This window comes from Cottoperca gobio, chromosome 12, assembly GCF_900634415.1.
Source record: "Cottoperca gobio chromosome 12, fCotGob3.1, whole genome shotgun sequence".
NCBI classification, from domain to species: domain Eukaryota; kingdom Metazoa; phylum Chordata; class Actinopteri; order Perciformes; family Bovichtidae; genus Cottoperca; species Cottoperca gobio.
In genome coordinates this window covers 19,971,361-19,985,503 of record NC_041366.1, presented here as the reverse complement: position 1 = coordinate 19,985,503, position 14,143 = coordinate 19,971,361, and the positions used below count along the sequence as shown (strand labels likewise).

The following is a 14,143-nucleotide window of genomic DNA, read 5'->3' as shown; positions in this document are numbered from 1 at the left end:
AATTGTAACGCCATTAAAACTCCCTAATAAAGCAGGGTGTCATTTGTTTCTACCGACAGGGGAAATTATTCTTACATATGTCATTAATTTAATCTGCTTTTCGTATCGTTTTGGAAAATCTTTTATTTTGTTTTAAAAATGTGTTCGAGACATACAGTATATTTGAATAATTCATTCAAATTTTCTTTTTTTGAAACAGGTTTTAAATAAATGTAAGAACAGTGAACAGTTTATCTATGTAATGGCCCATCAGCTGACTCAGCAGCTGATGGTCGACCCGGCTCAATGAGCACATGAAGTAAACAAACTCTTTGACACATACTGATGTAAATGTACATTCAGCTAAATGTGTACTAACACAGTGACAACGAAAAAGACAGACAATTAGAAGGGAACTTGGACACTGATATAATTTGAAAGCGTTTAGTTATTATGAAGCATGTGTTCCACAACCTGTGGGCGTGAGTACGAATGCAACAGCAAACATTATGGCAGCCAACGTAAACACAAGAGTCAGCGGTGCCCAACAGCTACATTTGCACAAAAGAAGAATATTAAATTAAAACCTGAAGACGATATGTAACAGAAACAAGATTCATTTAATAATAATAATAATAATATACACATTGTTCAGTCTTAACAGTAGAGCTGCGAAGATTAGTTGACTAACCCTTTAGCAACTATTTTGATAATCGATTAATCGTTTAAATAATTAATCAAACAAAAATGCCAGAAAATGCTGTTTCCAGCCTCTCAAATATTTATACTTCCTGCGTTTAATATCATAATAAAGTGAATATCTTGGTTTTGTACTGACAAACAAGACATTTAAAGAGATCACCTTGATGAAACTGGGATGGACAATTTTCTGACATTTTATAGACTAAACAATTAAATCGAGAAACAAATGGCAGATTAATTGATAATAGAAACAATCGATAGTTTGTCGCCCTAAACAGAATGAATGAGCTCCATCTGTTTCCGTTTGTCCTTAGCACGAATGATAGTCATCTTGAATAAATGACAGAACAACTCCATGGAGCCCGGAGTGTCATCATTGCCGGGCACCGGGTACGTCAACAGGCTGGGGTTGCAGTTTGAGTCCACAATACCAATTGTAGGAATGTTCATCTTTGCCGCATCTCTGATTCCAACGTGCGGCTCAAACACATTGTTGAGAGTGTAAAGGAAGATGATGAGGTCCGGTAAGCGGATACCTTGGCCGTACTGGATGGGGCGTTGGTAAGGAGGCCGCCCTGCCAGTACCTCGTGTGGGCGTACTCCCCACAACCCTTTGCAGTGTTCTCCACCAGGTGGCCAAACCGACGCTGGCGGCTGACAAACAGTATGACGCCACCTCGATACGCTACATGTGCGATGAAGTTCAGGGCTTGCTGGAGGTGCTCCGTAGTCTTGTCGAGATCGATTATATCCTGGTCCAAACGGCAGCCATAGAGGTATGGCTCCATGAGCCTGAGAGAAAGAGGATTAGAGTTAGGCTGTGTTGGAAATCGCACACAATTCTGAATATGAGATGTGGGCTTGCTGGACGCGATATTATTTCGCCTAGGATGGCAAAGGCCGAGATGCAGAGAAGACGCATTGCTTGAGTCTACTGAAGTGTAAAGGGTCTGGAGGTAACGGCGTACTTAATCTTTAATTTACTAAGCAGTACTTTTGATTTATAAAAGGCAAATCAAAAGGATTTGGAATTGATGCTTCCACCACGAGCTACATGTTTATATCATTATTGACTAAATAAGTCCCAGCAGCATATCGTGCTTCAATTTACAGGGTCAGAGCAATCCCTGTGTATACAATTGACTTATTGATTTGTCAGCGGTCAATCTATCACAACATTTTCTGTTCTGGGTTTTCTCTTGCTGTGAGAAGCCATTTTAATGCATAGAGCTAGTGTTGATACTAACTCTGCATTCCCTGCATGTTTGTTGTAATGTAAAGGTAGTGGAGGGGCTTTATTGTGACGTGGTTTGAATCTTTGTCAGAGGTGCAATTGTACATTCCCAACTTGCACAATTAAATAGAAAAGCTCAGAATAAAAGGAGAGTTGTGTAGTTTAGCAACGACATTTTGGATTGTGAACAAAAAGAAGAAAATGATTATAACCCTGGACACACACGACATTTTAAGTAATATAAAATGTTTTAGATTATCTGCCTGACAGGATATTACATTTACACAGGGCACTCTGTAACTGTACAGGGACAATTGCTCTAGCTTTACTCCACTGTGTTGGAACTGGTCATTGATTTCATTTCAAATCAATGTTTTGGAGGACAGAATCAAAGACAAAAACAAGGTCATATCCTGCACTTTGTACTATCTGGTACATCTCAATATCCAGCACTATATCTGAAACAATTACTCTACTTATTTAAAAATTTGAATAGACAAAGCAAGTGATTTATTTTACACATATTGCACGAGAATTGTTGGAGGGAGCCTGAGAACTAAATAATTGTATTGCCAACGACTGCTTCACTGGAGTTATTGTGCATATGACCAATAAAATAACTTGAAAACTTGATTTACGGACAACACATTAGGCTTTGAGGTTGTAGAAATGTGACCTTTAAGTATTTTCATATCATTGATTTATCAAGAAAATATTCAGCAGATTACTTAATAATGAAAATAAATATAAGTTGCAGCCATATCCCCTCACACTGAAATGGTCGAATCAAAAGAATTGCTTTAACATCGTGTCTTCCTCTGCACTAGTGAAGATATCTTGAAGTTATTGGTATTATACTGATGAGCTGAATTCATACCAACCTGTGCCTGGAACCTTTTTTGTGACCCAGATGCACTCCGGCGTAGAACATTGCTTTCACCGAGAAGAGCTCTGACACACGGAAGAAGTCTGGGCTCTCGAGGGGAAGTTTCATTATCTTTTCTGTATGTAGGAGAAAACACATTGCTTAATCAGAATATGGGAAATAATATATGAAAAGCCTGTCCGGGGGCATCACTGTCGCACACGAAAAAGACACAATCTGCTTAGCTTTGAGAGCTTTACACATTTTTGTTTTATTAAATTAATTTTCAAATGTATTAACAGTGTAGCCCCGGAGCCTTTTTCCAGATATATCCAAAAACAAGATGGTAACTAGGAGCACGCTGAACGGCAAATGTAAAATACCATTGTACTAGATTTGGACAATCAGCTTTCTCTATAAAGAACACATTACCATCTGAAATTAAATTATTCACAACAAATGTTAAGTGCTGGCTAAAAGCAAACCAAAGCAGTACCTTAGTGCAGTACATGCACAATTACTGTTAATTACCCAGGTATATTAGTGTATATGCATGCATATTGTAGTAGGAGTATTTTGGGATGTGCATATTATTGTATTTCTTTATTAGTAGTGGAGTCTTGGAGTTGTATGACATTGAAAGCTTGTAACATTGTAACAGTCTTACATGTGTAGTTAGCTATAAACTCTCTGTGCAGCACATCAGTTTCATGCTCTGTATTCGAACTGTTCAATTTCATCCTCCTTATCAAATTCAATTAAATATCAATTAAAGACTAGAGACACACAAAACCGACACACACACTCCTGACCTGATTAGCTCACCTGAAACCTCGTCAGTTTGGAGTTGAGGTGTTTTGATAGACGCTGCAGTGCCATAGTGATGTCCACCAGAGGGGTATCCCAGTGTAACAGCTCTGGAGTGTCGCAGCCCCCAAAGCCCTAAATATAAGACACACATATCGGTCAAAACATCCGATATTGTTAGCTTGTAACAAGCTAGTATTGCTAGCTACGCAGCTAGCTAACATAACAGACGTTGGCTATAGGCTAGACGGCTAATGTGTCAGTTAGGTTAGCATAACACAGAACAACACAACTGTTCTACGTATAAATCATTTTTGGGATAAACCTACATTATTCCATTTGTAATATTATTCTGTCGGACAATTAAACAATACTTATATGCCGATACCTTTCGTCAGTGCCCGGGCAGCCATGCTTGCTTGAGTACCTCAGAAGGTCAGGAAACTGCGACTGCGTCTTTGTAGTTCATGGACTGCCGTAAAGTTCCTCCGTCGTGAAAGCGTTCTGTACTAAACTACAATACCCATGATGCCAAATAATTGTCTTCACTTCACAACTTTATTGAAAACCAAATACAACACAACTGACATTAACACCCTTGTGTTATTTGGCTATAAAAAGGTAAACAAGAATATAAACCATTATTAAGAAATGCTTTAGAACAAATGATTGATTTATTATAAAGTAGCAATGTGAAAAATTGGGATTTACTTTTTAGTCCCAAACTGCAAAAACCACAAATGCCCTTTATTGGCTACATAAACAAACAAGCAGACTTCCATTTATCCTTACAACCTGGAAAAATGTCCTTAATTTTTTTTATATTTACCAAATGCTGTAAAAACTAAAAAGCAAAATTCAATGCCACCAGCCTGCAACATCAAATCTAACACCAAACTTTAAGTAAACAAACATTAATAAACACTTAATAAAGTGCAAAATAATTATTCAGCAATCCACATACTGTAATATCAAACATCACCTACATGCATGTTTCAAATACAGAATTACATTTCATTATGTTATGCTGTGGTGGCTGGATGCTGCATTTCTCCTGAAAAAGATGAAAATCATTTAAGATGAATGGGTTTTTATTTAACTGGGTTCAGTCAGTCGAAAAAAACATATTGATCTAAACACACACACACACACACACACACACTTACCTGTTGACTGGAATGAACTGAAGCTTTCTCTTGACACATTCCACAGCCTTGTTGTAAACAGGAGCACGGCTGCGAGAAGGTACCACCTGTAAGCATCATGCAATATTTCACACTCTGGATATTGACAACAGCCAAACAAACAAAAAGTAACACTTTTGCTTGCCATTGACGAGGCTGGTGCGTTGGTGGTTTCACCGTAACGGGATACAAATAATGAAGCAAAACACTCTGCACCAAAAACTCAAGTCTCAACATAAGCGTACCTTGTTGCATTTTTCAGCCAGGTACCTCCTGTTGAACATCCTGCTTCGGTCCTCTGTGGTAAGAGCTATGCAAGATCTGAAGGTGATGCCAGGGTCAATGGCACTGGACAAAGACCTGAGCAAGGCAGAGCAGGACACACATCAGACCATTTTGCAGTTATGACTTAATGCTCGAATAATTCATCCCAAAGTCCATCTTTCCGCCTGCAACCACGAGGAGTGTTAGGGTTATTATTATACATTAGTAATGAGGAAGACCCATTGTTGCTCGGATTCCACTCTTTATTACACAGATGCACTTAAAAGACACAGCAAAAGTTTTTTTTTCCCACGAAAGAGTAAAAGAACACTTCTTACAAAATATTTACAAAACCTGGCAATGCACAGCATGTTCAGTAACTTCTTTTTTGATAAACAAAAATAAATAACTTTTTTTTTTTTTTTTTTTTTCATAGGACATTCAAGAAAACTTCAACTTGACAAAAGAAATGAACACACTAAATATCAAGGTAATCAAGACAGAGAGAAGTAACTATGTGGCTTCTGTGGAATCTGGAACAACACTTGATTCATAAAGGTAATAAGTCCAAGACTGTTATAGTGGCTTTCATCTGAGTATTAAAAATTGAAACCATACAAGGGCACTGTGTTTGAAAAGCAAATGTTGTGAAGATGTAGAACATCTCCATGGTAGTCGAGAGGATACACGATTGTTCCAGTCACAAATGCAAATTGCTCTAAAAAGCGGTGGCTGTTAAGGGTCAAGGGTATAATCTGCTTTAAAAAGTGTATCCTGGCCTTTTCTCTTTATGTGCAAAAATTAGAAAGGCTATCCTCAATCTGTGGGTGAGGTGAGACGGTAATCTTCTGGGATTATCATCATTAGAAGCACCCACATTTAGAGCTTCAGGTAGGGAGGGATGCACCGAGGGGTGAAGTCAAGAGACAGATGACGATACAGAAGACGATACGTGCGTGAAGGTTCAAAATAGGGAGAAGAGACTAAACGGTTACGTCAGGGTGATCTGTATTATGATAGATTAGTTTCCATCTCACTGGCCTTTTTATTATAATCTAAAAAAGCATTTAGGATGAATGCAATCACACGTTAGAGATTAATTAAGAACTATTTAGCCATATAGCTCGGTTCTGCATGAGATTTTCCCAATAACAGTGTTTAGTGCTGCTCGGTTCGGTTTGTTTATCAACAGGATTACGGAAAAACCTCCGGCCTGATTTCCATGAAACTTGGAAGGATGCAGCACGGTCTGCGCTCACCGAGTGCCCTACTGGTTTCCCTTAGTGATCAACTGATAACCCTTACCCATCAGAACGCCCCAGAGCCCAGTGTAACGCCTTCAAATGTCTTGTTTTCGTTCCACCAACAGCCCAAAACCCAAAGAAATTAAAACCTGACAAAGAAAAGCTGCAAAGTGTTGTTGCACGCACGTCTCTTTTCCTGTTTCACTCTCAGCACAGTGATGGCACCAAATCACGTACAATGTGTCGTTCTGCTTTATCCAAAACGTGAAGGCAGTTTATAATACACGTTTTGTCTTCTGGCTTTTATTGGGACACGCCTAATGACGGCTGCGATGGAAAATATATCACAATAACAACAATAAATGCGTTTTAACTTCTGCACATAAAACGAATTATCAAAGTAAACCCACATATGACAGTTACATTGGGTAAGATTAAGTAATAACAGCATGTATTTTCTGATTAACATTGATACGTTGAGCGGTCCCTCTGGTATATAAAAAAAGACAAATCTTAAGCATTTGGTCTTAACCCTAAATCTTTATTTTTGCCATAATGAGGTTATTTTTCTTGGTCACTTCTTTTTACATAAAATGTGAAAGATATTTAGGATGATGATGTTTTTGCAGGGAAGCATTCAGCATTGTGATGGTGGTACTGCTCTCGTACCAAAACGTCACTGTATTGCTTTTCAAAAGTTTGACGATATGAACGAACCTCAGAGCACAACAGAAACGTTCCATGATGGTGTCATTGTGTTACAAAGCCGTATAAATGTACAAACACATTTTTAAAAAAAATGCTTGTTTCTTTTTATCGTATAAACAAACACTCCCTTCGAGCCTATAAATGAATGAGTCTGATCGTAACCTACATTATATTTATTAGCAGGGCACAATCAAGATACTCATATTAAATTGGATTATGATGCTATGGAACATAGAGGCCAAAGAAAATACTTACAATGTGGAAAAGCCCTGCTTCTTCCCTGGATTTCTCCTGTTGCCTGACTCACAATCTGCCTCGTCTATAAACTCTTCGTCTGTTCTTTCTAGATGCACTTCTTTATTGTCTATCTTCACGCTCTCGCATTCTCTCTTATTCTCACTTAGCAAGTCCGCTCTCTCATTTCCTTCGCTCCTTTCCCTGCTTCGAACCTGGACATGGTTGGTCCTATTAGATTCCAGTTCAACAAACACACTCTTGTCTTTAGACATGTGCACCATACTCTCCGTCTCTCCTTCTATAGGGCACTGTGACCTCTGTGTAAAGGACATCCTTGGATGCTGCTTGGCAGAAGACAAAAGACTCAAACCAGCAGATCTGAACGGGGTCTTTACATTTGTCTCTGTGGAGCTGGGTAAAGGAGCTCTGCTGGTCCTTGCAGAGGACCAAACAGTGACTGGAGTCTGTGATTTGGGACCTTCGCTTAGATATGGTGGAGGTGCTGGTGCAGTCTCGCTGGTCTTAGACGAGGTGATATGGAATTGAGTCCGATTAATCGTCCTAGAGTCGGTCGTGGGGAGTCCGAGGCTCTGGCGCCACTTGTTTGACTGTGAATGAGCAATGTTAGGACTCAATGCTGGCCAAACTCTCTCCATCTGTGGGGCCGTGGGGACGTCTCCTCTCCCAAAGGTAGGCCTCCGTTGCTCGGTTCTTGCGGCCCCCGCCCCGTCCGCTGGCTCCAAAAGACTGGGGCTGCAGGACAGAGGCGATTGTGCGCTGATACTAGAAATGTCCTGCAGCAAACTCTGTGGAGCTGGAAGAGTCTGACTCCTCAAAGGAGATTGTCCTGGACTGTGACTCTCTATTGGAATTTCAGCCAGCTGATCTTCCCGTTTGATGTCTTCATCTCGAAGTAGGGTACAAACCGCCATAGTACCGTTTCTTGATACGTCTTCATCTTTACTTTTCTCTGCGGTTGAAACTTTGGCCTTTTCAGCCAGAAACCTTCTGATCTCTTGCTCAATGCTATCGTCACTGTCTACTGAACTGCTGTCCTCCTTTATCTGAGTACGGTACGGAAACGGGGAGTCTTTAACCTCAGCTGCCGATTCACCGTCGTGCTCTCTACTCTTATTGGTTTGTTTATGTTGTGAAATGCTCTTACTACTCAATCCGGACTTCATGTCAACCTTACTCTTTTCTACTTTTTTCAAAAGTTTCATGGAAATAGGTTCAGGTTTTAACTTTTTGGTCTCTAAAGTATTTCCCAGCGGTGGTTCGTCCTCCTTGAGGCTCATCCTTGATTTCCGCTTTAAGTCTCTAGTTTTTTTCTTTGACTTCTTTTTTGTCTTGAGCAGGTCTTTTATAGCGGTGTCTAGGTCCTCATCACTGTCGAGCGAGCTGCTTTTGTCTCCACTTTGCTCCGTCTTGCGTAGTCCAGCTTTTGTGAGTGTTCGACTTCCCTGGGAAAATAACAACGGGCAGGATTCCTTTCCAAGCTCAGAGGACGGTTTAGGGGCCGTTTCTTTAACATCGTAATCTGTCCCCGGCGTGTTGGGCGCTGTTCCCTCTTTTTGTTTTCTTTTCTGTGTCAAAGACAATTTTTGAGGTTTCTTTTGTGTTGCAACTTGTTTCGCTTTCTCTGGCTCATTTATACTTTGAGGGTCTTGATTGGCAGCAGTGGGCGGCTGTTTGTGCATTTGGGCCTTCTGCTCAAGGAAATTCCTGATTTCTTGCTCTATCCCTTCTTCACTATCAATGGAGCTGCCGTCACTTTCTTCATCTGGGCAGTTTTCAGGGGGGGAAGATTGCAAGGAAGATTCAGTGGGAGTGGAACTGCTGAGGCCGCCACTTTGAGGGAAGACCCCGGGCATGACAGTTTTGGAAATGTCCAGTATTGCCTCAGCACACAGGAGCTCTGCAGTTGTAGTCGCCTTTGGAGGGGCCGGGGTAAGTTGCTCCTTAAAGCCTTCTACTTTAAACAAAAGCAGTTCATTTCCTTTCCCCTTTGAGCTCTCTGAAAATGTGTTCTTGGGTATGCAAATAGACGAAGCGGGAGGTTTCACTTCTTTCTCTGCTACGGTCTTTTTCTTTCTCAGTCTGTGTTTCTTCATGTTTTCCGTGCTTGTACTTCCAACAGCATGTATTAATGACTTACTAAAGGGGTCTTCCTCGTGAAAGAATGGGCTCAGGACGCTCTTCTCCTTTTGCTCAAGCTGGTAGCAGCGAATAGCTTCCTCAATGCCATCATCGCTAGTGGAGTCAGACTCTTCTTTGAATACACGTGGATTGAAAATTTTGTTCTGCTCTTCCTGTTTCTCTAACTGGTATATTTGAATGGCTTCCTCAATGCCATCATCACTACTGGAATCATTTGAGTCTTCCTCCACCTTAATTGTGACCGGGCAATGTACTTTGTTGAAGAGGCTGATCGAGGGACTGGGCAAGGCTAAACTTTTGGTTGAAGCACTTTTATTCCAATCAAATTTCTTAACCGTGTTGTAATTTATGGAGACCTTGTTTTGGATAAACCTTTTCATAGGTGTAACAGCTGGTGCTGTGGGAGTCTCAACTTTAACGCTTTTTGGAAACTGGCTACTGGCAATCACAAATGTGTTGCCGTCAGAGATCGATTTGGAAACCTCCTCCTTCTTGGGAATTTTGGATGATTGGAGAAAGTTGAAGCACGGTTCCGCCTTGCGTTTGTGATCATCCTTTTCCTTCAAGTATTCCAGTATTGCCTCCTCGATTCCTCTGTCCACAGAACCATCGCTGTCAGAGTCACTGCTCTCATGGTGGATTGGGGAGGAAACCGCTGCCTGTTGGTTTTCAGTGGGACCTTTGGTTTTGGCCTTTGCTCCCACATAAGAACCCATTGCAACCTTGCAGACTTGGGGATGACCTTCCTGTCCTGGTGGTACGTTTCCTTCGATCTCGTCGCCCATCTCAAGCGAGGACTGGGTGCTCCGAAGGCTCTCTATGATCATCTGGACCTTATCTGAGATAGGTGTGCCTCTGGTGGACAACTCGGTGTCAGAGTCATTGAAGCAGATCGGAAGGCTAAAGCCTCCAGGTGGGCCACATGTTCTCCATTCTGTTTGCCTCGCTGCGACAGGAGGTACATTCATCAAGTACATTCTAGTGAAGTGAGGTGAGGTCCTCGACCATTGGAGTGCAGCTGCCTCCGATCACAATCACATTGTTCAATCTGAGAAGAAAACAGAAACAAGAGTGACAGGCGTGTCAAACCACACTCAGGGTTTCAACAAGTTAAAATAAAGTATTTTTAAGACATTTTCCAGACCACATGGAACGAACTTTAATACCCATTTAAAGGAAAATTACTATTAATGAAAATAAATCCAATAATTACATGGTTTTTGTGGCTAGTTTATTCATTTATTATCGAGCACCCCAGTGTCAGCGGGAGACTAACAGCTGTACTCCTCTAATTACTGCATCAATACCCCCAAATTAAAAGTGTTAAATGGTCATGTTTATCTAATTGGTCCTTGTCCCCTCAACACCCTCTCTCTAATTCAGTTTCAATTAGAGAGAGTTGGATGTTGTTTAAACTCTCGTTGATGGACAGCTTTGACTATGCTCACATCAAACCGTCTAATGCAATAAATATGGAATAGGGATGCACAATATTTTTTTTTTGCCAATATCCGATAGTTTCCAGCTCATTTTGTGTGATTGTCGATGCAGATACTGATAAACGCACATATTTGTATCAATCTATATATATATATACTAACATTATTAGATTACAATGGTTGATGCTTTAACATGTGAGCTTAGTAAAGGTAGTTAAAGGACTTCTTTACTGCACTGCCGGGTTGGAAAAGTAGTCAAAAGTAACTAGTAAAGTAGCAGAACATTTAAATGTATTCAAATACTTGAGTAAATGTACTTAGTCAGATTCCAACACTGATCAGTTGCACACATATGTTACAATGACTGCAACTTGTTCCTTTCTGTTACGTGGTGCAAACACAATTTGTGCACACGAATGGAAAATGTTACTCCGGATACCTGCCAGGCTACGTACATATTGGATAGTAAGGCTGCACCTGCTGAACCCAATAAGACTATGAGTCATGTCCAGAGCTAAACCCTGCAACAGCCTGTAGTGAGCCTCCATGAACGAGCATGCTTTCAGACATTAACTCAGTTGAGAGCCTTTGCAACACCCTTTCTACCCCAAATGTGAATCCTCCCTTACAACTCTGCACCCTGCAGGGGGAATGGGCGCCCCGACTACAGCCTGACACCAAGAGACAATATGTACAACTCTTAATCATTCTCCTCAGATGTTATAACCTGCTAAAACCTTGGAGAAAACAGCAAATGGAAACCAGGATGGGTCCCCAAAGACGCCCCGTTGAAGAAAATACGCCGAGAAGCTCATAAACCGAGCTAAGAACGTAGCATAACGTAGTCGTATGCCAACTTTGTTTGACATATTTAAGAAAGTTTCACTAGACATGCCAACATTAACGGGTAACATGCTCTGTATTGCATAAGCAGCCGTGTTATTGCGTGTATTTTCCCTCCCGGATGCTTTCCTTTTTGCGACAGAGAAACCCCGGCTGTCCCCGTAACCCTCTAGCGGCACGGACTGCACTGATGCCCGGCGTGCAGCGTTAGGAGACTCCGCAGAGCAACCATGTTTCTTGGTACCGGCCACGGTTGTCAAAACGCTCGAAATTCAGTCGATAACATCGCTAAACGTAAGAAATGCCCGTCAACACGTCTACATAAAACAGTAGGGTTGCAGTTTTAGGGAGAACATCGAGGAGATGGTGGTGTGAAACAGTGCAGGGATAAAACCGTGGCTAGTCGGTGACTTGAAAGACACAGGCGGGCCTCCCGGCTGCTGCAGCCCCGGCATTTTCTCCGGCAAAGAAAGCCTTTGTATTGAGCCACAGCTTTACCCTCCTAGCCTCGGCTACTTTCTGCACAGATACAGCCATAAAACACAGGCGCACGAGTTTAACTCACCCTGATATGACACAGAACCACCTCTATAGCATGATTGCGTTAAGTGCTGCGTTGATTTAAGATGTTAGGAGAGCCGTCGTGGAGGTTTTTCGGTGTCCGTCGCCAGCTCACGCACCGCCTGAAGCTTCAGCCGTCGAGTCCCCCCTCCGCATCAACCGCCGGGCGGACCAGCTTCCTTAAACCGAGAGTCCAGCATGGACTCTTTCAAATATGGCATCACACCACCGGAAGACATGCACGCTCACATTTTATATTTCACATTATTAAATCAAAACACGGCGATGTGATGTGTCTGATATTGATTTGGTCATTCTGCAATAATAAATAAATAAACAGGTTTAAGTAAGTGTAGCCTACAGGTGGAGGAGGTTACTCAGATGTTTTACTTAAGTAAGCGTGCAAAAGTATTAGCATACACATAGCCTACTTAATTACTTAATACAATTACACTTTAAGTATAATAAATACTTACTGCATACTCATTATGCACAACATCCCATTTGAGAATGATATATAGCCTATTATAATATTCGATTATAATTATTGTTGCATTAATGTGTTCACTGTAATGTTGCAGCTGCAGGTGGAACCTTTTTAATTTATTTTGCTCGTCGTTTGTCATTTTGCCATTTCACCAAGGGATTAATAAAGTTGATCTTAACCTATAATAATACATGATCAATTATTATATTATATTTGTGTTGTTTATTTGAATCTGAATCTTCAAAGTAACTAAAGTAATCAAATAAATGTAGTGTAATGTATATATATTAATATATATAAAAAATAATATAATATATTACTGTTTCTGTTAAAGGTTAGGTTAAAGGTCTACTTTTTATACTGCTGGGTAAACATCATTTATTAATACATTTTACATTTGTATTATTAATCTCAACAGTCAAAAACAACTAATGTCTGAAAAATATAGTGCAGTAAAAAATAATATTTGCGTCTAAAATGTAGTAGAGTAGAAGTATAAAGTAGCAGAAAATAGAAATGACCTCAAAATTGTAATTAACTACAATAAGCTACTTGAGTAAATGTAATAAGTAGTAGTTTGATGAATTAGACAACTCCCTGTATGCTAAACACTGATATCAACCGTTCGTATATAATCCTACGTATTACCGTACTACCATATAGTTTTCAGTGGTACTTAGTTCCAGTTTGACTTGATACCCGCTTTATATTTTATAAATGTTCTGTAACAACGTAATATACTTCTAAAACAGGCCAGATGTGCCTTTGTGTTACAGTCTATTATGTCCCCGAGATGATCCAAAAGAAAGAAATTGAAAGATAAAAGGAAAACTGAAGTGTATCAACAAAATTGGGATTTTAAATGCTCACAAAAAGCCTGAAAACTTAAAACTACTTTGCAAAAAAGAAGAAAGCAGAAAGAGCAGTTCATGTCTTGTTCTTCAAAAACTAACGTGTTGGATTTTGTTTCACATCTGCATCTTTGCATCTTCTGTGACAAAAATAAACCTTCTCCTAGTAATAATACTAAATGGCAACGCATCAAACAGCCTGCCAACCCTTAGCCTCAAAAAGCCGACATAAATAAAAGTAGATCCAAAACAAATTGGATTTACCAATACAGGGATATAAAATGGTGTTAAAAAACAGTTGGTGAGGGTGAATAGGCACCTTCTCAGGAGAAGATTTTCATTGGGATGCGTCACCTGCTACTGCTGCAAACCTCTTTACATACTGCATGGCATCTGAGCTAAAAGATAACACATTTAGTCATTTGACATTAGCTGTTTGCACAAATGTAATCTGAATTTGTTTCCCTAAACTGTCACACATGTAGGATTTCTTTGTTCTGTCTAGAGAGAATGGACTCATATCTTGCATCATTGATTGAGACACTTTCTTTTCTCCCTCATTAACCCCGAATGTAGTG

At 40.3% G+C, this 14,143-nt stretch overlaps 2 protein-coding genes across 2 annotated transcripts; both read right to left on the bottom strand.

Annotated features, from left to right (window-relative positions):
- Positions 1-823: 823 nt before the first annotated feature.
- Positions 824-4,127, bottom strand: LOC115016560 (28S ribosomal protein S2, mitochondrial-like). The gene is given in 5 exon segments (XM_029444372.1): positions 824-1,238; positions 1,241-1,473; positions 2,797-2,917; positions 3,606-3,722; positions 3,976-4,127. Coding segments are annotated over 5 exon segments (783 nt in total). The 5' UTR covers positions 4,001-4,127; the 3' UTR covers positions 824-951.
- A 2-nt stretch (positions 4,128-4,129) lies between these two features.
- On the bottom strand, positions 4,130-12,448 carry LOC115016559 (protein phosphatase 1 regulatory subunit 26-like). The gene is made up of 5 exons (XM_029444371.1): positions 12,232-12,448; positions 7,243-10,432; positions 5,017-5,131; positions 4,754-4,839; positions 4,130-4,641 (listed from the first exon to the last, which is right to left on the bottom strand). Exons 2-5 carry the CDS (start codon positions 10,359-10,361, stop codon positions 4,605-4,607), a joined length of 3,357 nt encoding a protein of 1,118 aa, XP_029300231.1. The 5' UTR covers positions 10,362-10,432; positions 12,232-12,448; the 3' UTR covers positions 4,130-4,604.
- Between the last annotated feature and the right edge of the window lie 1,695 nt (positions 12,449-14,143).

What these genes read in the sequence shown, in the direction of transcription:
- LOC115016559 (XM_029444371.1), bottom strand. Translation starts at nt 10,361, where the DNA reads ATGTACTTGATGAATGTACCTCCTGTCGCAGCGAGGCAAACAGAATGG. An exon ending in AAGCAGGGCTTTTCCACATT is followed by an intron (nt 5,132 to 7,242) that starts GTAAGTATTTTC and finishes TGCCTTGCTCAG; the next exon opens with GTCTTTGTCCAGTGCCATTG. An exon ending in TGGCTGAAAAATGCAACAAG is followed by an intron (nt 4,840 to 5,016) that starts GTACGCTTATGT and finishes TGATGCTTACAG; the next exon opens with GTGGTACCTTCTCGCAGCCG.